This window comes from Hyperolius riggenbachi, chromosome 6, assembly GCF_040937935.1.
Source record: "Hyperolius riggenbachi isolate aHypRig1 chromosome 6, aHypRig1.pri, whole genome shotgun sequence".
Lineage (NCBI taxonomy): Eukaryota > Metazoa > Chordata > Amphibia > Anura > Hyperoliidae > Hyperolius > Hyperolius riggenbachi.
The window spans coordinates 152442513-152467092 of NC_090651.1; the positions used below are offsets into that span (position 1 = coordinate 152442513).

The window sequence follows — 24580 nt, forward strand, 5'->3', positions numbered from 1 at the left end:
ATCTTCTTCAGAAGGGGTTTCTTAACTTTTTTTGCAGATTCGTTTAGCATTTTGCCTTTTCATTAGAAATAAAAATTAGACCCTAGATTTGAGACCCCAATAAGTAGATGTTTTTTTCATCGAAAAGGAATATGTCCTATTGTTAACTCTGCCAGTTAGTAGACAAGGCACTAGCAGTGAACTTCTTTTCTATCAAATGAAACATTCTATATTCCATTGTCCTGAATACCCTAAATTCCAGAATTGAGAACAAGTTACAGTAAGACAAGACTTTTATGGCCCAAGAGTTCTTGGTGCACACGATGGTTCCTTCTGCAAATCCAGGATTACTTTCTTTAGGGCCCACAGTGTAGCCACAGATTTGTCAACAACCTCATCAACTGTTTTTTCATGGGATTTGAGTGTGATTCTTAGACCATTAACATTAAAAAATATGTAAGCCTTTCAGAGACATGATCTGAAAATATCTAACACTAAAAATGTGTTTTCTGCTGGCCATAATCTCCGCCAGAAAGATTGGGAAACTGCAAGCATTACCCATTGGGGAACACTGCATTTTATAGCTAGACTAATGTCTTTTTGCTCAAGCTTCCATTCAGATTTTATAGAACTCAGATTTTTTATTTATTTTACAAACTGAAAAGAAGAAAAGTTATTTGCTTCAATACTTTAAGTCTACAGTTCCCTGGATTACATTGGATGCCCTTCTTACTTATTTTAAAGGAAAAAGAAGAAACCTGGTATCAAATGCTTTCACTGCCCTCTAGAATTCAGTCTATAGTGCTCTCCTATAACATGCAGAAGCTGAATGCACCATTCTGTATGAAAGCTTATTCCACAAGGTTTCTGCCTTTTTTTGGCGGGGGTGGGGTTTGCTACTATTGAACAGAATTGTTGATCAGCCTTGTAATTCATTGTCAGTACTTTAGATTGTAAGCTCCAAGGGCCGGGCTTTTTCAAACTTTTGTGTTTTGGATCTTGTTACACATGTATTCATATTAATTCTGTCACTGTTATTACCGATTCTGCACTTTGTACCAACTCTGTATTTTGTATATTGGTATATATCACTGTCTGTATTATTTTGTACCCCGTTTGTTTCTTACTTTGTACAGCGCCACAGAATATATTGGTGCTTTATAAATAAATAATATTACTTTAGTAAGTCACTGCAGGCTTTATGTGTATGCTGATCAAGTGTTATTGTTTTTCCACAAAGTTTTACACGATGTGGTTTCCCGTATTTTTGGGTGATTGCATTTATTTTCTTATGTGTACTATCCTTAACAGGCAAAGTTAGACCTATCAGGTCTTTTTCAGGGTGGCATCCTCTATTTCCCTCTTTTAATTTAATAAATCGTTTATTGGTGAAAGCACCGTTATTGTGTGTCTGTAGGCCTCCATTTAAAATGATACATCCTATCCTGTCGATTTCCAGAAAAGTCATTGCTAGTAGGTCTAACATGGTCTTTTAACCATTTACCGGCATTGTAACGTATTAAAATGTCATGCTTTAGCCTGTTAACGGCAACATGACGTTTTAATACGTTGCGCGTTCCCACCGTCACTCCGCACGTGTGCGTGCCGCTACCGCCGCCGTTTCCTTTGGGATTCCGTGTTGAACGATTGGGGAAGAGGACCGAGCGGTCCTCTACCCAATCGCAATGCCTGGAGTGAATGGACGTCCATTCATAAAAGAGGAAGCCGTCACATTGTATTTAAATGTAGAAAAAAAAGTGAACACTTTCTGTAACGGGAAAATGTTCACGAGTGCCATCTTGTGACCAAAAAGTAAAATTACACATATAGACACATACAAACTTAAAGTGGATCCGAGATGAACTTTTACTCCTTGCATAATTGTGTTCCTTACATATAGTTTATAGGGCATTCCTCAAGCCAAATACTTGTTTTGTTTTGTTTTAATACCCTAATTTCCTATAAACTAAACAAACCACACCCACAGCTTCTCCAGAGTGCCTTGGCGCTTGCAAGGGATTGTGGGATTTCAGTCTGGGCAGGTGAAAAAGGTGTTACTAGCTATAGATTTCAGAGGCAGAGTTTTCACAATCTGAGAGCTGCAGTGCAGATACAGATCAGTTGCCTGTGTAATGGAGGAGATAAGAGTGGAGTTTTCACAGAATATGCAGATTAGCATGCCTAGATACAGATAAGCTTGCCTGTGTGTGTAATTGTGTAATAGTGACAAGCAGAAAACATGTCTGCTCCCATTGTATCACAGGAAAAAATATTAATATACTGTTGACTGAGGCGTTACACCTGCTATTGCTGAAATTCTGTCTTGTCCCCATTTTTATTGCCTGATGAAGCGGGCTGGGCCTGCGAAACGCGTTGCACTGTTTTGGGGTACTAATTAATAAATGTGACTACTATTCAGACAGTCTTTCGTGTCTGCTTTATGGAGGTAAGTCCACCACTTCCTCCCAGCAAATTTTAAAGTTTTTATCCACTTTTATCCTGCTGGCGCCTCTGTTCTCCTACTGCTATACCGTGTCCACCCCTGGTGGAGGGGTGATCTACCCCCTTTCGCATCTACAGAGAGCGACTTCTTATCCCTGAGTGAGGACAGGTCTAATCTCCTCACCTGCCTATACAGTGGTTGCCTGTGTGGTAACCCATGTTTGTGAGTATAATTTTCTCACGATAACCTTTACTTCATTTATGCTTAACATACTACACTATATTGGGCTCTCGGTTTCTCTACTCTTTAATATACTGTTGAAGCTGTTTGAAGATAGATTTGCTGTGTAAACTATCTAAACTTTAGATAAGATATATAGACAAGTCACTTGTTATATTTAGTTTTTCATCTCGGATCCACTTTAACCAATACTAATAAAATTAATAACTTGCATTACCAAAGCCCCCCCCCCCCCCCCTAAAAAAAACACTCATTAAAAAAATCGGTTAAAAAATACATAAATGGTTGCTTTAGGGACTCAGCTTTTTTAATCTATATTTTATGAGGGAAAATTACTTTTGCTTTACTACATAGGGGCTTGTAATTATGGACCGGACAAATGAAAAACAAAACGGAAAAATAACACCTATATTTCAAAATAATATATTGTCGCCATACATTGTGATAGGACATAATTTTAACGGTTTAATAATCGTGACAACTGGGCAAATAAAATGTGTCTGTTTTATCCACAGGAGAACGTTTAATTTTAAAACTATAGAGGCTGAAAACTGAGAAATAATGATTTTTTTTTCCATTAGTTTCTTATTTTTCCCATTAAAACACATTTAGAATAAAAAAAATTCTTAGCAAAATGTACTATCCACAGAAAGCCTAATTGGTGGCGAAAAAAACGAGGTATAGATCATTTTCTTGTATTAAGTAGTAATAAAGTTATTAGGGAATAAAAGGGAGGAGCACTGACAGGTGAAAATTGCTCTGGTCCGTTAGGGTAAAAACCCTTGGGGGTGAATTACCGTATTTTTCGGAATATAAGACGCTCCGGCATATAAGACGCACCTAGGTTTAGAAGGCAAAAATCAGGAGAAAAAAAAACTAAACCTATGTGCGTCTATACTGCAGGGGCGTCTTATGGACATTTATCCCCCAAAAAAATTTTCTAAGCTACTTTATCTACACTACACTGCTCAGTTACACTACACTATGCCCTATTTCCCCACCAGTTACACTACAATACACTATACAGCAATACACTACACTACACTTAAACTAAACTACACTGCACTAAACTTCACTGCATTAAACTACAATTAACTACACTAAACTGCACTCCAATTAACTGCACTACACTAAAATACACTCCAATTAACTACACTACAGTACACTACAATACACTTTCATATATTACCTGATCCTGCAGCCGCGATCCTCCCCCCGGCTGTCGGCGATCCTCTTCAGTGGCAGCGGTAGGCAGGGACATGATGTCATGCATGACCCCTGGCGCACATGCGCGGCTAGTGCAGAGAACTGCGTGTATGGAGGCAGCGACCCAGCGAACTCCATCGGCTATTATGCAGATGACCCAGCGGACTCCAGCGGCGATTATGCAGTTGGCCCAGCGGACCACGGCATAGTTTATGGAGATGGCCCGGCGGCTCTGCACAGCGGTAGGCGGCCGGTGTCCCTGCCTACCGCTGCCACTGAAGAGGGACCCAGGATGAAAGGAGGATGCTGAAGAGGATCGCGGCTGCGGGATCAGGTAATGTATAGCGGCGGTTCAGCTTCCCTGCGCACTCTGCATTGATTTTTTGGTATCTTTAGAATATAAGACGCACCCACTTTTCTCCCCAAAATTTGGGGGAGAAAAAGTGTGTCTTATATTCTGAAAAATACGGTAGTTAAAATCTTATAAAAATGTACTCTTTTAACCATAAGTTTTCTGTTGATGACTGTGCACAAACTTAAATTACTCCTTATTTCTTAAAATTCCTATTTAACTTTTTTTTTTTTTTTTTTTTTTTTTGAAGGATTGAGCATCTGGAAACTGATGACTTAGAAAGAATGCAAGATGTGTTGTTTGGCTTTATGGCTCCACAAAGAGCAATAATCAGCACACCTAATGCAGAATTTAACATCCTACTCTCTAACGTTCCAAGATTTAGGCACACAGACCATAAATTTGAGTGGAGTCGAGAGGAATTCCAAAGCTGGTAAGAAGCCATGAGCCTATGGTGCCATTTTAAGTACATTTACCCTATATCTGAGTATCTGGCCAACTGCAAAAAAAGGCTTTGTGGGTACTCACTGGTAACACTCACAGCCTGTACCTGAAGGAGCAATTGATTATGTAAAACGCCTTCTGATCTTCCAGCCATCGTAAGAAAATCTGTTTATTAAAAATAATTTTTAAAAATCCTGAGTCAACAGAAGAGCTCCCTCCGTAGGAAGCTGTTTTTGTTTTTTGCAGGTGAATAAGCCCCAAGGCAGCACCAGGCAGGAGATTATTGGAGAACCCAAGTGATACTGCAAACCTGAACTGGATTTACTAAAAAGGATCTATTACTCATTCAAACAAGCATCTTTGTTTACCACTGGGAAAACAGCTATGTTTGTCTATCCTTGTGTTAACCAAGAGGTAAAAAGGCATCACACACAGTATATCAGGATGTCAAATGTCTTCATAAAATACACTCTGGCATTCTGCAGTTATGAAATTTACTACTGTACCATGTTCCTTGCAGCTTAACTGCATTTTTGCGGTTTTGATGTTGTACATGGTGGTGGAAGAACATCAGTGCGAACAAACCTTGTGTTTGTGTGAATGAGGCCTTACCAAAATTTTGTAACATTTCTCCTTATTCATATCAAACCACAGTGGCTGCTAATGAAGGGTTCAGAAATTATAAGTTGTTCAGTTATTGTTAGGTGCACTACCCTGCAGCTGGAATTTTGTTTTAATAAAGCCAGGACAACATGGACTTATAAAAAAAGTTTGTATTGCACTTGTGTGTGTTTGTCCACGCTCACGTGACTGCTGTTGATAAACTAGTAATTTAATAACTTTTCAGCTGCCATATGATCTGATATGACCAAGATACCAAGAGCTGCAAACAGTTGCTAGTGAATCACTGACAGTGAATCTAGGCCAAGTTTGCTGGTTCACTTAAGGTGCCCACTAATGATACAATCTTGACTGTACAATGTTACCGCTTCTTTGTAATATGAGGGACTACCGAAATTATGCATTCAAAGTACATTCACTGAATTTGCTTTTCTACTACCTAGATTTGGTAAGATTGTACAATCAAGTTTGTATTATGAGTGAGCACCTTTATGTTTTAAAGAGTAACTGTCGGGCATAAAATAAAAAATCAATTCTTTATTTTCATCTGGTAAACAAGTAATAAGGATGCTAACCGGGAATCCAAAAGTTAAAATCGCTGTTACTTTTCTTGCTGATAAATGATCATTCCCAAGTTTACCTGACTCTTATTTGGTACACACAAAATTTGGTACACAAAAAGGAAGTTGCAGGGCATGCTAGGTTGTCCTTTTTTGCCTCTCTATTTCCCCTCAGACTTAAAGAGACACTGAAGCGAGAATAAATCTCGCTTCAGTGCTTATATTCAGCAGGGGCATGTGTGCCCCTGCTAAAACGCCACTATCCCGCGGCTAAACGGGGGTCCCTTTCCCCCCAAACCCCCCCCTGCAAAATCTACGACCAACTTGGTCGTAGATTTTGCTGCTGTTGAGGCAGGGCTAATGACTGCAACCCTGCCTCTCAGCGGCGCATCGCCGCCTCTCCCCCGCCCCTCTCAGCGAAGGAAGACTGAGAGGGGCGGGGGAGAGGCGGAGATACGTACTGACATACGCGCGTGAGGCAGGGCTGCGGCGGTTAGCCCTGCCTCTATGCGGAAGAGATCCCCGGCGAGGACGGAGGGGATTTGGGGGGTAAGGGACCCCCGTTGTGCGGTGCGATAGCGGCGGTTTAGCAGGGGCACACATGCCCCTGCTGAATATGAGCTCTGAAGCGAGATTTATTCTCGCTTCAGACTCTCTTTAACTAATGCAGCCTGATTGGCTGAAACCTCTTTCCCTCCTGTTTTCCCCTGCCTCTCTGATTGGCCAATATTTCTCATGCTGAGACAATGCACTTTCTATAGTGAAGGGCAGGCAAATCAGGCAGGAGAGTAGGACAGGAAATGACCTCAGAATTGGCTTCAAAATAGCCACACTTAAAATGGGGAATGCTAAGAATTATTCTTTTTTTACTGTAGAAAAATCACAAAAATCTAAATGTGGACAGTGCAATACATATTTTATGTAAGTAGAGCAAGTATTTATCTACTTATATATGTGTTTTTTTCCCCCTGAGATAGTATAGCTGACAGCTCCTCTTTAAGAATGTTCCCTAGTCTGGGGGGGGGGGGGGGGGTGTTTAGTAAACTAGGCCCACTGTACTACACACAATGCTCTTTATAGTTTTTACATTGCTATAACAGCAGTATTTGTCATATCCTGAACTCAGCATACTTTGTAGGTGATATTTAGATTCCTGTGACCTCCAACAGTTTCTAGATTGATGTTTCTCAACATAAAGTAAGTATGCCTTTATCCTAAGTATTCCATAAGACCAGGATTCATCTATAAAGCTTTGAGAAATTGGGAAAAATTGGTGGAGAGCATAACACATGAAAGTCGTGATTGCAAAACATGGTTATTCCACCAAATACAGGTCAATACCCGTACCTATAAAAATGAAGCTGATAATTTTTTTTGTTCCAGAGCTGTATGTGCCACCATTTTATAAATATGGCAGAAGTACAATAGTGCTGACAAGCATAAATTGCTAAAATTTTCTTCACTTTTGAAGTACACATTTATTAATAGTAAACCTGTGCCAGATTTACTAAAGCTCAGATGGAAAGCTATCCTAAGTGATGTGTAAGAATTTCTGATGCCTCTGTTCTTCCGGAAATTGCCTGCAAGTATGCCTGCATGTGATTGCACAGCATGTATTTATTAACAATTTTCCACTACTCTGGCTTGATTTGACCCAAGCCCAAATTGGTTGTAGGGAAATGTGTTGTTATAAGGTTATTAAACTATCCTATTGTAATTTACTGTAAATGTGTTATTAACAGTACTTAAAGTGTACCAGAGATGTCAGCTATGAAAGATTCTTTACTTACCCGGGGCTTCCTCCAGTCCCATAAGCACAGATTCATCCCTCGCTATCCTCCGTTTAATCAGCCCCAGTCTTTGGCTCAATGACGTCAGCAGGGGCCTTCTGCACATGCACGGAAGACCCCAGCTGACATCTCTGAGTCAGACTGGACCCAACTGAGCCAGATACAGGGGCTGATTGCGGACGAATGTAGGACAGCGAGGGACGCATCCATGCCTATGGGGCTGGAGAAAGCCCCCAGGTAAGTAAAAAAATCTTTAATAGTTGACATCTCCGGTTTCCTTTATAGTGAACCTGAGACAAAACTAGCACAAGGATTTATATTTACCTCAGGCTTTCTCCACCCTCTGTAGTCCTTCTGCTCCCTTGCCGTCCTCCATCCCCTCCTTTGTGCCGTTGTTACTACAGGTAAATTTCCTGAGTCAGTCAGGGACCATTGTACATGCGTGACAGGAACATTCTTTGCATGAGTAGTTTGTTCAGCCTTTAAAGGAAACCTGAGATGAATAGGTACCTTTAAAATAAACATACCCCCTGAAAGTGTATGCCAAATACAGGCTATTCCTTTAATTTTTGTTGCTCTCCTGTGCTTATTTCATTCTTAATTTTTCATTTTTATTCTGTCTAAAATCTAAGATGGCCACCATCAGCTTCCGGGTCACTGTCACTGTGTCTAAAGTTCTCCATCAAATAATGTATGTATTAGAAAAAAAGCAGACATATACACACAGGCACAATTAATTTTACTTATTCATGTAAAACCAAAGACAAGCACAGCTGCTGCTGCATTTGATCTATGTACAGTCATCAGAGCAGTAGAGCAGTTTCCCTGTATGTTTCTGGCTCAGATGGGGAGAGAAGTGTGTAACTCAAACACCGACACTATAGCTGGGTAGATAAATAAATCTATGTTTCTCCCATCACAGGCACTGCTCTTTGTGATGCGCTTCTGTGCACGGATAGGGAGAAAACAGGCAGAGAGGGGCGGGCTTGAGCAGACTGCTCTCACTGCTATAGAGCTTCCTGATAAAGCAGCCGACTGAGAGCTGAGTCGGTGGTTTTTACAGGGGGGATTACAAGCTTACAGGGCAGATCAGAATGAAACAGCAGGGTAAGTGTCTGTTCTCATGTCCCTACTAGTATATATTATTAATTAAAGCAAGTTACTTCGTCTCTGGTACACTTTAACTGCCCTTGTGCAACAACAGTCTCATTTTCAATGTATATAGGAAAGATGACAATGATTAATAGCTTGGGGTGATCGTGTGGAGTTTACTTTGTGGCCTATAGACATGAATAGTATTTGCAATGTAAATGTTAGTGAGTTTATTCTTGCAAGAGGATATGATGCAACACTAGCTTCATTGCATCTTTAGAAATAAGAGATCATCATTTTTTGGGGAAAAATGCAAATTCAGATTTTAATGCTAGTTAAATGGACTCAGAGTCCAAGTTTCAGGTTGCTGCACATGCACACATACAACTGAAAACTTATTAAACATTCTGTTTTTTTCGGTTTTTTTAGGAGATATTTTATTGTTTAACCACTTGCCGACCGCCTACTTCATATTGGCGGCGGCGGCAAAGTGGCAGCCCCAGGACCACGTAACGCAGAATGGCGTCAGGTCCTGGGGCACTCTTTGGCCGGGGACCGCGCGCTGGGATGCGCGCGCATCCGCCGGCAATAGGCTCCGCCCACCCGCGACGTCAACCCGCCGGCCAATCAGAAGCGCCGGCGGGTTGTTAACCCGACGATCGCCGGATAGGAAGCGTATAATACGCTTTGTAATGTTTACAAAGTGTATTATACAGGCTGCCTCCTGCCCTGGTGGTCCCAGTGTCCGAGGGACCACCAGGGCAGGCTGCAGCCACCCTAGTCTGCACCCAAACACACTGATCTGCCCCCCCTGCCCCCTGATCGCCCACAGTACCCCTCAGACCCCCCCCCTGCCCACCCCCCAGACCACCGTTTGCACACAATCACCCCCCTAATCACCCATCAATCACTCCCTGTCACTATCTGTCAATGCTATTTTTTTTTTTTAGTCCCTAAACTGCCCCCTGCTCCCTCCTGATCACCCCCCCACCCCTCAGATTCTCCCCAGACCCCCCCAGACCCTCCCCCCCCCCCCTGTGTACTGTATGCATCTATCCCCCCTGATCACCTGTCAATCACCCGTCAATCACCCCCTGTCACTGCCACCCATCAATCAGCCCCTAACCTGCCCCTTGCAGGCAATCTGATCACCCACCCACACCAATAGATCGCCCGCAGATCCGACATCAGATCACCTCCCAAATCCATCGTTTACATCTATTCTCTCCTCTAAACACCCACTAATTACCCATCAATCACCCCCTATCACCACCTGTCACTGTTACCCATCAGATTAGACCCTTGCGGGCACCCAATCACCCGCCCACACGCTCAGATTGCCCTCAAACCCCCCCTTATCGATTCGCCAGTGCATTATTTACATCCGTTCTGCCCTGTAATAACCCACTGATCACCTGTCAATCACCCCCTGTCACTGCCACCCATCAATCACCCCCTGTCACTGCCACCCATCAATCAGCCCCTAACCTGCCCCTTGCGGGCAATCTGATCACCCACCCACACCAATAGATCGCCCGCAGATCCGACATCAGATCACCTCCCAAATCCATTGTTTACATCTCTTCTCTCCTCTAAACACCCACTAATTACCCATCAATCACCCCCTATCACCACCTGTCACTGTTACCCATCAGATTAGACCCTAATCTGCCCCTTGCGGGCACCCAATCACCCGCCCACACGCTCAGATTGCCCTCAGACCCCCCCTTATCAATTCGCCAGTGCAATATTTACATCTGTTATTCCCTGTAATAACCCACTGATCACCTGTCAATCACCCATCAATCACCCCCTGTCACTGCCACCCATCAAACACCCCCTGTCACTGCCACCCATCAATCAGCCCCTAACCTGCCCCTTGCGGGCAATCTGATCACCCACCCACACCAATAGATCGCCCGCAGATCCGACATCAGATCACCTCCCAAGTGCAGTGTTTACATCTCTTCTCTCCTCTAAACACCCACTAATTACCCATCAATCACCCCCTATCACCACCTGTCACTGTTACCCATCAGATTAGACCCTAATCTGCCCCTTGCGGGCACCCAATCACCCGCCCACACCTCAGAACGCCCTCAGACCCCAGCCCTGATCACCTCGCTAGTGCATTGCTTGCATCTATTTCCCCCCTCTAATCACACCTTGAGACACCCATAAATCACCTCCTGTCACCCCCTAGCACACCTACCCATCAGATCAGGCCTTAATTTGCCCCGTGTGGGCTCCTGATCACTCGGCCAAACCCTCAGATCCCCCTCAGACCCCCTTCCGATCACCTCCCCAGTGCATTGATTGCATCTATTTTCCCCTCTAACCGCCCCCTTAGACACCCATCAATCACCTCCTGTCACCCCCCTAGCACTCCTATCAATCAGATCAGGCCCAATACATCCTGTCATCTAAGAGGCCACCCTGCTTATGACCGTTTCCACAAAATTTGCCCCCTCATAGACCACCTGTCATCAAAATTTGCAGATGCTTATACCCCTGAACAGTCATTTTGAGAAATTTGGTTTCCAGACTACTCACAGTTTTGGGCCCGTAAAATGCCAGGGCAGTATAGGAACCCCACAAGTGACCCCATTTTAGAAAGAAGACACCCCAAGGTATTCTGTTAGGTGTATGATGAGTTCATAGAAGATTTTATTTTTTGTCAAAAGTTAGTGAAAAATGACACTTTGTGAAAAAAAAAAAATCCAATTTCCGCTAAGTGTCATTTTTCACTAACTTGTGACAAAAAAATAAAATCTTCTATGAACTCACCATACCCCTAACGGAATACCTTGGGGTGTCTTCTTTCTAAAATGGGGTCACTTGTGGGGTTCCTATACTGCCCTGGCATTTTAGGGGCCCTAAACCGTGGGGAGTAGTCTAGAAAACAAATGCCTCAAAATGACCTGTGAATAGGACGTTGGGCCCCTTAGCGCACCTAGGCTGCAAAAAAGTGTCACACATGTAGTATCGCCATACTCAGGAGAAGTAGTATAATGTGTTTTGTGGTGTATTTTTACACATACCCATGCTGGGTGGGAGAAATCTCTCTGTAAATGGACAATTGTGTGTAAAAAAAATCAAAAATGTGTCATTTACAGAGATATTTCTCCCACCCAGCATGGTTATATGTAAAAATACACCACAAAACACATTATACTACTTCTTCTGAGTACGGCGATACCACATGTGTGACACTTTTTTGCAGCCTAACTGTGCTAAGGGGCCCAAAGTCCAATGAGTACCTTTAGGATTTCACAGGTCATTTTGAGACATTTGGTTTCAAGACTACTCCTCACGGTTTAGGGCCCCTAAAATGCCAGGGCAGTATTGGAACCCCACAAATGACCCCATTCTAGAAAGAAGACACCCCAAGGTATTCCGTTAGGAGTATGGTGAGTTCATAGAAGATTTAATTTTTTGTCACAAGTTAGCGGAAATTGATATGTATTGTTTTTTTTTTTCACAAAGTGTCATTTTCCGCTAACTTGTGACAAAAAAAAAATCTTCTATGAACTCACCATACCCCTAACGGAATACCTTGGGGTGTCTTCTTTCTAAAATGGGGTCACTTGTGGGGTTCCTATACTGCCCTGGCATTTTAGGGGCCCTAAATCGTGAGGAGTAGTCTTGAACCCAAATGTCTCAAAATGACCTGTGAATAGGACGTTAGGCCCCTTAGCGCACCTAGGCTGCAAAAAAGTGTCACACATGTGGTATCGCCGTACTCAGAAGAAGTAGTATAATGTGTTTTGGGGTGTATTTTTATACATACCCATGCTGGGTGGGAGAAATCTCTCTGTAAATGGACAATTGTGTGTAAAAAAAAAATCAAATAATTGTCATTTACAGAGATATTTCTCCCACCTAGCATCTGTATGTGTAAAAATACACCCCAAAACACATTATACTACTTCTCCTGAGTACGGCGGTACCACATGTGTGGCACTTTTTTGCACCCTAAGTGCGCTAAGGGGCCCAAAGTCCAATGAGTACCTTTAGGATTTCACAGGTCATTTTGCGACATTTGGTTTCAAGACTACTCCTCACGGTTTAGGGCCCCTAAAATGCCAGGGCAGTATAGGAACCCCACAAATGACCCCATTTTAGAAAGAAGACACCCCAAGGTATTCCGTTAGGAGTATGGTGAGTTCATAGAAGATTTTATTTTTGTCACAAGTTAGCGGAAAATGACACTTTGTGAAAAAAAACAATTAAAATCAATTTCCGCTAACTTGTGACAAAAAAAAATAATTATGAACTCACCATACTCCTAATGGAATACCTTGGGGTGTCTTCTTTCTAAAATGGGGTAATTTGTGGGATTCCTATACTGTCCTGGCATTTTAGGGGCCCTAAACCGTGAGGAGCAGTCTTGAAACGAAATTTCTCAAAATGACCTGTGAAATCCTAAAGGTACTCATTGGACTTTGGGCCCCTTAGCGCAGTTAGGGTGCAAAAAAGTGCCACACATGTGGTATCGCTGTACTCAGGAGAAGTAGTATAATGTGTTTTGGGGTGTATTTTTCCACATACCCATGCTAAGTGGGAGAAATATCTCTATAAATTTAGCACAATAAAGGAAAGAGGCGCCCTGGGATATTAAAAGCGTTTAAAAACAGCTAAAAACAATCGATGTTATGAGGTAGCTTACCTCAATGACGAAATCTCTGTAATGATTACAAAAGATTTTTATTAGCACATAATTGTCTATAAATTGACAATTGTGTGTAAAAAAAATAAAAAAATTGTCATTCACGGAGATATTTCTCCCACCCAGCATGGGTATGTGTAAAAATACACCCCAAAACACATTATACTACTTCTCCTGAGTACGGCAATACCACATGTGTGGCACTTTTTTGCAGCCTAACTGCTCTAAGGGGCCCAAAGTCCAATGAGCATCTTTAGGCTTTACAGGGGTGCTTACAATTAGGCACCCCCCAAAATGCCAGGACAGTGAACACACCCCACAAATGACCCCATTTTGGAAAGTAGACACTTCAAGGTATTCAGAGAGGAGCATAGTGAGTCCGTGGCAGATTTCATTTTTTTTTTGTCGCAAGTTAGAAGAAATGGAAACTTTTTTTTTTTTTTTTTTTTTGTTACAAAGTGTCATTTTCCGCTAACTTGTGACAAAAAATAAAATCTTCTATGAACTCACCATGCCTCTCACTGAATACTTTGGGATGTCTTCTTTCCAAAATGGGGTCATTTGGGGGGTATTTGTACTATCCTGGAATTTTAGCCCCTCATGAAACCTGACAGGTGCGCAGAAAAGTCAGAGATGCTTGAAAATGGGAAAATTCACTTTTGGCACCATAGTTTGTAAACGCTATAACTTTTACCCAATCCAATAAATATACACTGAATGGTTTTTTTTTATCAAAGACATGTAGCAGAATAACTTTCGCGCTCAAATGTATAGGAAATTTTACTTTATTTGAAAAATGGCAGCACAGAAAGTTAAAAAAGTCATTTTTTTGACAAAATTCATGTCTTTTTTGATGAATATAATAAAAAGTAAAACTCGCAGCAGCAATCAAATAGCACCGAAAGAAAGCTGTATTAGTGACAAGAAAAGGAGGTAAAATTCATTTAGGTGGTAGGTTGTATGACTGAGCAATAAACCGTGAAAGCTGCAGTGGTCCGAATGGAAAAAAAGGCTCTGGTCCTTAAGGGGTTTTATGACTGCAGTCCTTAAGTGGTTAATTGAACCTTACTCTACAGTCTCAGTTCTTTCTGTGTTGTAATTTCAGGGCTTTGAAGATTGCCAGCAAATATAATTATACAGTGGAGTTTAGTGGTGTTGGAGTTCCACCACCAGAACATGAGAGTGTTGGCTTTTGTTCTCAGATTGGTGTGTTTAATAAGAACTATGTAGAAAGTGAAGAATCGATCAGTATTAAAAAGCAGCAAAAGAGTGTTTACAATACTGTAAGTATATAAATATGAACTAAACAGTCATACTTTTGGTGTCTGTTTGCATATCTTCAAAATGATCTTCTTAACAATAACTCATATTTGTGAAGTAACATACGAGCAGCATTCATAAGGAATTTTGGGTCCCATATGGTAACTGCTCTTGGCACTGACTGCAAAGCTATCCAGTATGCAAACATATACATTGGACTAATATTACACCTGTGTATCATATTTAGCTTTGTTTCCATTGACATTTTAAGTCAGTAAAAGGAGAATGGTAAAAAGACAGTAAGTATATACCGTGAACAGACAAGAAAGCAAGCAAGTGGGCTGCTGCATACAGTAATAGGGAAACACCATAGCCTACCCTGGAACTAGTCCAGGAAGTGTAAGACCAAGGCTAGCCAAGCCCAATAACAAAAGGGAAAATAGACTCATCACAATGCCTGGGTGTCTAAAAACAATTTCTTTACATTACAAAAAGTGTAAAGCCAGTAACATTTACAGCTGACATGTTTTGAATCACACGATGAAGGACCATTGTGGTCTGAAACACATAATCTGTTAACATGTTACTTGTATTTTGTGTAATTTTGTAATAAAAACATTGTTCTTCGTCATCCATACATTGTGTGGACCCTTTTCTGCTCAAATGGGCTGTTGACCGCATGAAATGAGACTGCTCCATAGAAGACACAGGTAAGGCTTTTATATCACAGGCAGACTGAGACATATGTGGAGCAGTCAGTACTGTTTTAGAAGAGAGGGGAAAGAGAAGATAAGGAATATCAGCATTAAGGATAGATTTTTTTTTCTCACTGCAAGGTCCCTTTAAGCACCTTCCATATTGGGAAGCTATTATTTTTAACATTTTCCAATCCTTTTTCCTGATCACCCATATCGCCCCCAGCACTTACTTTTTTCGGGTATGCTGAACGAGATGTGGGTCATCCGGATGTGCAGCAGCAAGAATCCAAAGGGTCTGTGCTTCCTTGCACTAGAGCAAGGAGGTAACCCTGCATCAGTGGTGGGGGGTTAGGCCAACTCACATGCTGTGGCTCCGCCTCCTGAATACAAGAATTGGCTTGATTTAGTGTAATTATCATTTAATCCGACAACAGCGACATCTAGTGGCAGCCCTTTTTCCTATGTCGGACTACCATTGGTCCTACGGAGGAAAATGCCAATATCGGACGTAGTCCAGCGTGCATTGAAAAGAGTTAATAAGAGACGAAACAGCTGGGATATTTTGGCTACTTTCTAAGAATTATGTGTTCTTGTAATACAAAATATTTTTAAGAGAAATAGGGATTATTGTTATTCCATAAAGAATTTATTATGTGTACTGAGATATGGCAAATTACAAAGTTATTTTTATTTTATATTATATTAAAAGGTGTTCCACATGGTATATCCAAGTATCCAGGATGAGAAGTTTCTTCAGAAAGCTGTGCTGAATGTGGCCTTGTACCACGCAGATATGATAAAAAACAGCTTGCTATATAGTCACTTCCGTAAAGAAGGCAAAGGAACTGCAGAGACTGACACAGAACCACATGAAGAAGAGTCAACATGGCCATTCGGTTTACAAATTGAAGCAAAAAATGAGAACAAAGATCAAGAGCCATTCATACAAGGGGACACTGTGTACATTCCCCTGGAAGCAATCTTGGCTATATCAAAAGTGAAAGAACTGTGTAAAAGCTTAAATGACCTAAGATCTATAATTGCAGGCAACGTCACACTGAGTAGCGATGGCAACGCAATTATATATCCCATTACACTGGAAGACGATTACGACAACACAGATATACACTAACAAAGTTGGTTTAGAGCAATTTATATCTTGAAAATACATTTACACTCAGCACCTTTTTCCAAAGTATGAATGTTTAATACATATGATTGTTTTTTTAGTAACTTGCCTTTAAAGGGATACTGTAGAGAGGTCGGGGGAAAATGAGCTGAACTTACCCGGGGCTTCTAATGGTCCCCCGCAGACATCCTGTGTTGGCGTAGCCACTCCCCAATGCTCCGACCCCACCTCCGGTTCACTTCTGGAATTTCTGACTTTAAAGTCAGAAAACCACTGCGCCTGCGTTGCCGTGTCCTCGCTCCCGCTGATGTCACCAGGAGTGTACTGCGCAGACACAGACCATACTGGGCCTGCGCTGTGCGATCTTGATGACATCAGCGGGATCAAGGACACGGCAACGCATGTGCAGTGGTTTTCTGACTTTAAAGTCAGAAATTCCAGAAGTGAACCAGAGGTGGGGCCGGAGCATCGGTGAGCGGCTGCGCGGGCACAGGATGTCTGCGGGGGACCATTAGAAGCCCCGGGTAAGTTCAGCTCATTTTCCCCCGACCTCCCTACAGTATCCCTTTAAAGTAGGATAACTACTGTACTAAACAGAAGAAAAGGTTAAAAAGAAATCTGTATAAAGTAAACATTTCCTTTATTATGAAAAATACCCAATTATTTTAGTAAGGAAGCCATAGGATAGGCTGCGCATGTGCATTCAGCTTGTGTATCCCAGGAGGAGGGATTCATTGCGGCAGCAGTGCGTCATTATACTAGAAAAGTCTACAGGCATCTGGTGCTGCAGTCTTCTAAGTACTGAGTTTACTTTTACAGTTTGACATGATAGTTTTTGGGCTGCCTTGATCTGGAAGACTGTATTGTTACAAATTTCTTTGTATACATGTGCAGGTCAGTTTTTTGTTTATCAACTTCTTTTCACACATTTTGGATATGTAAGCTTCCCAAATCTGCACAGACTCCTTAGAGCAAACATCACTGTAGTCTCATAATTTTCATATCCAGCTTTGCATAAAAATTCTACAATCTCGCCATGTAAAATGTAATTACTGGAAAAATGCCACTTCGGTTGCAGGTGGCTCTTATCCATCTCTTCTTTAGATAAAATACACGGTTCTAGGAAAAAAAATCAAGGATTAAAAAACACAAAACCGATTTGATATTACTGTACTGTACATACTACTGTATATATACTGTATTAGCACAACTACTGTATCAAAAAAAGAAATTGCGTTTGTATACAGCTGAAACTCGAAAAAATTAGAATATCATGCAACAGTCCATGTATTTCAGTAATTCAACATTTTCAACATTTTCATAATATTTAATGGCCTGAGATTTTGATTTGGGGGTTCTCGTAAGTCATAATCCTCACAATTCATATATTTGTTTCACCTTTTAAGTTGAATTACTGAAATAAATGCACTTTTGCACGATATTCTATTTTTTTGAGTTTCACTTGTTTAATACCTTTTTTTTTTGTTTATTTGCACTAAGAACTTCTTGAAGGATTAGCTTTTAGGTTACTGTCTACCTCCGTTGAACAGTCATTGGCTGTTATTCAATTATCTTTTCTCTTAAGTTTTGTCCCAGGATATATTTTTTCATCTTCCCTACAAAATAATTTTGCAGCACCTGGCAATTAAAAAGTACTACGAAGTAGGTAAAGTTCCCCCCTCACTCCATATGCTCTATCCCCGACGTATGATAAGCGTTTTAAACTGCAGAAGCATATACCTGTGCCCTCCTGATGTGACCCCTAGTGGCTGAACTCCCTCGTCAAGTTGGACCTTACATCCTTCTTTCTTCCCTCCCCCCTTGTATGTTAATCTCCCAATCTGAGTTATATTCTCCACTTTTCCTTTTCTTCTCTCTTCCCTATTTTTTTCTTTGTCTCCTGACATTGACTTGGACTTACTAGGCCAGTATTTCTCAAACCGGTCCTTGTGACTCCCCAACAGTGCATGCTTTGCAGGCAACCTCACCTATGCACAGGTGGGATTTACCTCACTTGTGCATAGGTAAAGTTGCCTGCAAAACGTGCACCGTTGGGGAGTCAAAAGGACAAGTTTGAGAAACCCTGTGCTAGGCGATTTTTATTTGATTATAGTTCCAAAAGGAAACGTGTGCTGGTAAACCAGGATGTTTAGCTGTGAGTTGAATTGCCTATATTGAGTAAGGAGGCTCCAGGTGAATGTTCCTGCTGGGCCCTGGAGTCCACATCTACTCTCGGTCCTCAGTAACGCTGAGGCGCAAGGAGAAGGAATTTTGATGCACATAGGGGCAGACATGTGCCCTTTGGACTGCTGATTTATGTATCTAGATGATTATAGGATTGACCTTTATTGTGACTATGTCAATACTCATGTTGAACCTCGATATCAGTCTGTTAGCATTATTACATTATGTACTTGATCACTTTATTCTAGGAATGCTTGTACTAATGTAGCTCAATGTCTTACTATCCTACTAAGTAGGTAAAGGAGTAATATCTATCTTCTTTTGAGTATTTTCTCATTTGCCATGGGCTTAAATGAAACCTAAGGTGAGAGGGATATGGAGGCTGCCATATGTATTTCCTTTTAAACAATACCAATTACCTGGCAGTCCTGTTAGTCTTTATGGCATCAGTAGTGTCTGAATCACATACTGGAAACAAGCATGCACTAGTCCATTTAGACTTTAGTCAGAAACGCCTGCTCACCGGCTTGTTCAGGGCTGTGTTGCGAACTCATCCCATATGAATTATAAAGACCTTGTGGCTGATTAGATGCAGTTTAGGCACAAATTATGTCTAAGTAGCACCGGAACCTGAAAACCCAGATGTTCCTGTATTTAGAGCACAGGTGTTGAACTCTAGTCCTCGAGGGCCATATCCATGTCAGTGTTTAGGATGGATTAAGAAATAGAGAAATGTGTTCTCCTTGATGAACCACACCTTTCTTGATTCAGTCCCATCAATTAATTTGAGCCCTTCCAAAAATGTGTGAGGACCTCAGCCCTTGAGGACTGCAGTTCGACACCTCTGATTTAAAGGGATGATTTGGCAACCCTGGTTTATGGTCTGTAGCTAAAAATGTTAGAGGCAGAGGATCAACAAGACAGCCAGGCAATTAGTATTGCTTAAAATGAAGTAAATTTGCCAGCCTTTATATTCTTCTTACTTCAGGTTCCCATTTAAATATGTTTTATTGATGAATGAAACATCTCCTGGAAGAAAACTGCCAGGCACCTGTCACTGTCTTTTTGCTTGGACTGCATTGCCACTATTTTTTTGTAGTCGTGGCTCCCATCTGGTAGGAGGACCTTCTGTATGCTCCAAATTCTTGTTCTGTTACCAATGTTTTGTTTGTTTCCTTCTTTTATGTACTTAGTTTTATTAAAATTTTGTTTTTCAAAAACAAGTGTTTCAGTGTAAAGTCCAATGCTATTTTACTGCAGTTTGCCCCTCAACTGGTTAGATTTTCTCATATTTCCTGATGAATCTTCCAGCTATGACAATGATCGCAAAACAGGTTATTGTTATAAGAAAGAGTTAGAAGTTTTTTTTGCTGTTTGCATCCCATATGGAAAACTTTCTTGCATTCTATTCTGTCTTTGGTCAGAGTCGACTGGATAGCATACTCGTAATGCAGGATTTAAGCCTTTCACCGTGGTTTGAATCCCAGCTCAAGCCACTACATAAAACAATAAGGAGTTTTTGGGCAAGGCTTCCTAATAATTCTGGTCACCTGTGGAGTCCGCCCTAATGAAGCAAAAGGTGGATCAGCGCAACACCAGGCCGCCTCCGAATGGCCTCCATCAGAGATGCGCTGAGCCCCCCAGGGACTACAAACGCACCTTGAACCCAAACAGAAGCTCTGCATATACACCAAAAGCATGGCTGTTAAGTGAGAGCAGCTGACCAAAAACGAATTACATTAGTACATAGCAAGGAAATGAGCAGCGCTACTTAAAAACAGACTAGTGCCTACCTGCAAAAGAGTGCAAGCCCCACTTGTGGGGTCGAATACACACCGAGCATACACATGACCTGTCTACCACTAGAGGAGGATGTTGGTTTCCATTAACAGCTTGCATGCAACCTATTAAGTACTCGTCCCTCCCACTGCGAAGAAGTCAATCCTCCATGGGAGGGGCCTAACACTAACTAAATCCTAACCTATGTATATGCAGAGCTTCTGTTTGGGTTCAAGGTGCGTTTGTAGTTCCTGGGGGGGCTCAGCGCATCTCTGATGGAGGCCATTCGGAGGCGGCCTGGTGTTGCGCTGATCCACCTTTTGCGCAATTTTCGATTGTATTTGATTAGCCGCACCCAGGCTATGCATATACATAGGTTAGGATTTAGTTAGTGTTAGGCCCCTCCCATGGAGGATTGACTTCTTCGCAGTGGGAGGGACGAGTACTTAATAGGTTGCATGCAAGCTGTTAATGGAAACCAACGTCCTCCTCTAGTGGTAGACAGGTCATGTGTATGCTCGGTGTGTATTCGACACCACAAGTGGGGCTTGCACTCTTTTGCAGGTAGGCACTAGTCTGTTTTTAAGTAGCGCTGCTCATTTCCTTGCTATGTACTAATGTAATTCGTTTTTGGTCAGCTGCTCCCACTTAACAGCCATGCTTTTGGTGTATATGCAGAGCTTCTGCTTGGGTTCAAGGTGCGTTTGTAGTTCCTGGGGGGGCTCAGCGCATCTCTGATGGAGGCCATTCGGAGGCGGCCTGGTGTTGCGCTGATCCACCTTTTGCGCAATACTAATACATACGCCGTCCTAAGCTCTGAAGCACTTTTGAGTCTGCCAGGAGAAAAGCACAATATAAATATTGTGTGTTGGCTTGTCTTGTGTAACAGGTATTGAATGGAGGGGAAAGGACAGCACTTAGCGCTTCCAAAATTGATTACTTATCTGATCCCCAAACCACCACACATGGATGATCACTAAAATTTGTAAAGCTCAAACACAGACATAAACACATTTGTTGGTACCTTTACAGATCATTGATAAAGCAAATGTGAAAACAGATAAGATATTGCTTATTTTAGAAATATTTTCTGAAATCGCTAAAATACGTTTGTTGATACCACTAGAAAAGATCACAAATTATTGGATTAATGCAATTAGTATAACACGTCTCTAATTGTGCAACTGCTCAGCCTATTTAAAACACACCTGAAGTGAGAGGGATATGGAGGCAGACATATTTATTTCCTGCTAAAGGAAATCATAACCTAAAGAAGTTCAGTTTAACTTACCTGGGGCTTCTTCCAGCCCCCCTCTTCAGGTTGCTTGCTGTCCTTCTGGTGCAATCTGTTCTACTGCTATACGCCTCCAAAAGCTGGCCAACTGAGCTCTGTCGTGGGCTACTGCACACATTTCCTCAATCAAGCTCACGTAGCCCAGAGTGGGTCCGCGCTTATGCAGTACTGTGCATGTCAATGATTATTTATGTCCACCACAGAAATTACGCTCATCTGAAACCCAGCTCCTAAGTGATTCATATAATTGTCTCTAAATGTATTCAAAAATGTGGGCCACGATGTGGGTATCAGTACACTCCAAAGCCAGAATAGGGATTGATGGGAATGGACCAGTAGTCTGATAGCTACTGTTCTTGAACCTACATGCAGACTCCTGCCATGTAACTCAAAAGGAGGCCAAAAGAATTATTGAAGAACAGTTGCAACAGTGAGTTAAAGTTTTGAGAGTTTTACATTGATAAGTGTTATACTTGATACTTTTATAAAGTATTTAATAAAGTATTTAAAAAAATATCTGTCCTGTACATCAGAATCAAGCTTTAATCTCCAAGTATAATGGGTTGTCATATTCGTAATTGATTGCGGTACACATGGCATTGGTATCTGAACAGACAAGCATTTGGTAAACAAAAACAGCAGAACAGTAGAAGTATACAAACAAAAAATCGTGCAGACAATCATTTGCAACATTGCGAAGAATATACTGAGCAGTCAGCAATATGTGGGCGGGGGGTGGTTTAGGCAGAGTTCAGCAAAAGGACCGCCTGGTGGTTCCAGAGGGGATGGTCTTATACCGGCGGCCCATTGGGAGGAGCTCCAAGAACTGGTTGCCCGGTTGGGAGGGATCACGCGAGATCTTAGTGGCTCTTGTCTTCATTCCCGCCATATGCAGGAGATTGATAACTCTTTGGAGTTTGCTCCTGTCGCTGGCACCTGCATACCAAACTATGATGGATGAGCAGAGGATAGATTCTATGGTAGCGGTGTAAAAGCTGGTCAGCAGCTCGCATGGCATACCAAATTTCTTCAGTTGTCACAGGAGGAATAACCTCTGCTGTGCTCTCTTCTGAATTTTGGTAGTGTTCTGTCCCTATTTTAAGTTGTCAGAAATGGTTGTGCTGAGGAAACAAATATCTGAAACCCTCAAAACTTCTGTCTCATCGATGACAACAGTGTGGAGTGTGGAGGGGTGTTTCCGGAAGTCTATGATCAACTCAACAGTTTTTGTTGCATTGAGGACAAGCTTTTTGTCCTTGCACCAGCTGCACATTCTCCCAATCTCACTCCAATAGGCGCACTCTCCGTTGCCATAGATGAGGCCGATGATAGTTGTGTCATCTGCAAACTTGATGACCTTAACAGAGTCCACAGACGAGGTGCAGTTGTTGGTGTACAGGGAAAACAGGAGCAGGGACAACACGCACCCCTGCGGAGCACCTATGTTGGTGTACCTCATATCAGATGAGCAGCTTTCAAGCTTGACTCTCTGCTACCTGTTTATTAGGAAGTCCTTGACCCATGCGCACAGAGCAGAGTCTAATTCAAGCTCCTTGAGATTGTTGAGTAGGATGTCTTATAGTGTTGAACACCAAGCTGAAATCCAGAAACAGGATCCTGACATAAGAGTTGGGTCTGTCCAGGTGTTTCATGATGTGTGCTAGGCTGATGTTGATGGCATTGTCCATGGACCTGTTGGCCCTGTATGCAAATGGGTGTGGGTCTAGGAGAGCGTCTGTGTGTCGCTTCAGATAGTCAAGGACCAGTCGCTCAAAGGTCTTCATGATGGTTGGAGTGAGGACTACCGGTCTGAAGTTGTTGAGTTCCATGTTTCTCTGCTTTTTGGGAACAGGGATGATAGTAGATCTTTTGAGACAGGATGGAACTTTGCCTTCTGCTAGGGACCTGTTGTATATGCGGATGAGGCTTTCCTTGGGTTAAGCTTGCAGAAGGGACTTAGAACGTCCGCTTCCTGGAATACGAGTGGCCCTTTGGGGGAGACGAGAGAGAGAGCGGAGGAGTTGTCGTGGATGCCGGTATCTCGAGTTGCCTGGAAAGTTGGTCGAATCGGCAGTAGAACTCATTTAGCTCCTCGGCCAGATAGATGCTTGGGGCTACGTGTTGAGGAGGAGCTTTGAAGTTTGTGGCCGCCCTAAGGCCTTTCCATACCTCCTTTATTATTATTATTATTTTTTATTTATATAGCGCCAACATCTTCCGTAGCGCTGTACATAGTACAAACAAATAATGGGGAACAAATATACATAAGAAATACAAGACACTGTACAGTCATGACATTGAATAGAATAAATACAGATACATACATAGTTGATATGTAGTTGGTGCATATACATATGTTAAAATTACAGCAGTATGAGAAACACTAGGAGGAGGTCCCTGCCCTTGCGAGCTTACAATCTAGAGGGTAGTGGGGAGGAAACAAAGGGGAAGGAAACACCAGGATTAGTGGGTGAGCCAGTGTGCCTTCAGTGCTGCCTATAGCAAATTATAGGCTTGTCTGAACAGGTGTGTTTTCAGAGTACGTTTGAAGGTTTCCAGACTCGTGGCATGACGAATAGGCTGAGGGAGAGAGTTCCAAAGGAGAGGGACCGCCCGTGAGAAGTCTTGGATGCGAGAGTGAGAGGTGGTGACTAGGCTGGAGGACAAAAGGGTCTCCTGTGAGGAACGGAGGGTCCGAGCGGGGAGGTATCTGGAGATTAAAGAGGAAATGTATGAAGGCGACAGCTTGTGTAGAGCTTTGTATGCAAGTGTGAGAAGTTTAAACTGGATCCTTTGGGCAACTGGTAACCAATGGAGGGATTGGCAGAGAGGGGCTGCCT

The 24580-nt window shown here is 42.2% G+C and overlaps 2 protein-coding genes across 4 annotated transcripts in view; one reads left to right on the forward strand and one right to left on the reverse strand.

Moving 5' to 3' along the window:
• Window positions 1–16616, forward strand: part of HENMT1 (HEN methyltransferase 1) — a 48238-nt gene extending 31622 nt beyond the window's left edge. For all 3 annotated transcript variants that reach the window (XM_068240100.1, XM_068240099.1, XM_068240102.1), the window contains 3 exons: window positions 4471–4653; window positions 14502–14679; window positions 16064–16616. In XM_068240100.1, coding sequence (XP_068096201.1) covers window positions 4471–4653; window positions 14502–14679; window positions 16064–16486 — 784 coding nt within the window. In that variant the 3' untranslated portion in view covers window positions 16487–16616. The remainder of the gene's footprint in view (window positions 1–4470; window positions 4654–14501; window positions 14680–16063) is intronic.
• Window positions 16617–17106: 490 nt separating this feature from the next.
• Window positions 17107–24580, reverse strand: part of LOC137522079 (coagulation factor XIII B chain-like) — a 97450-nt gene continuing 89976 nt past the window's right edge. Inside the window, exon 10 of the mRNA XM_068242105.1 lies at window positions 17107–17602. Coding sequence (XP_068098206.1) covers window positions 17394–17602 — 209 coding nt within the window. The 3' untranslated portion in view covers window positions 17107–17393. The remainder of the gene's footprint in view (window positions 17603–24580) is intronic.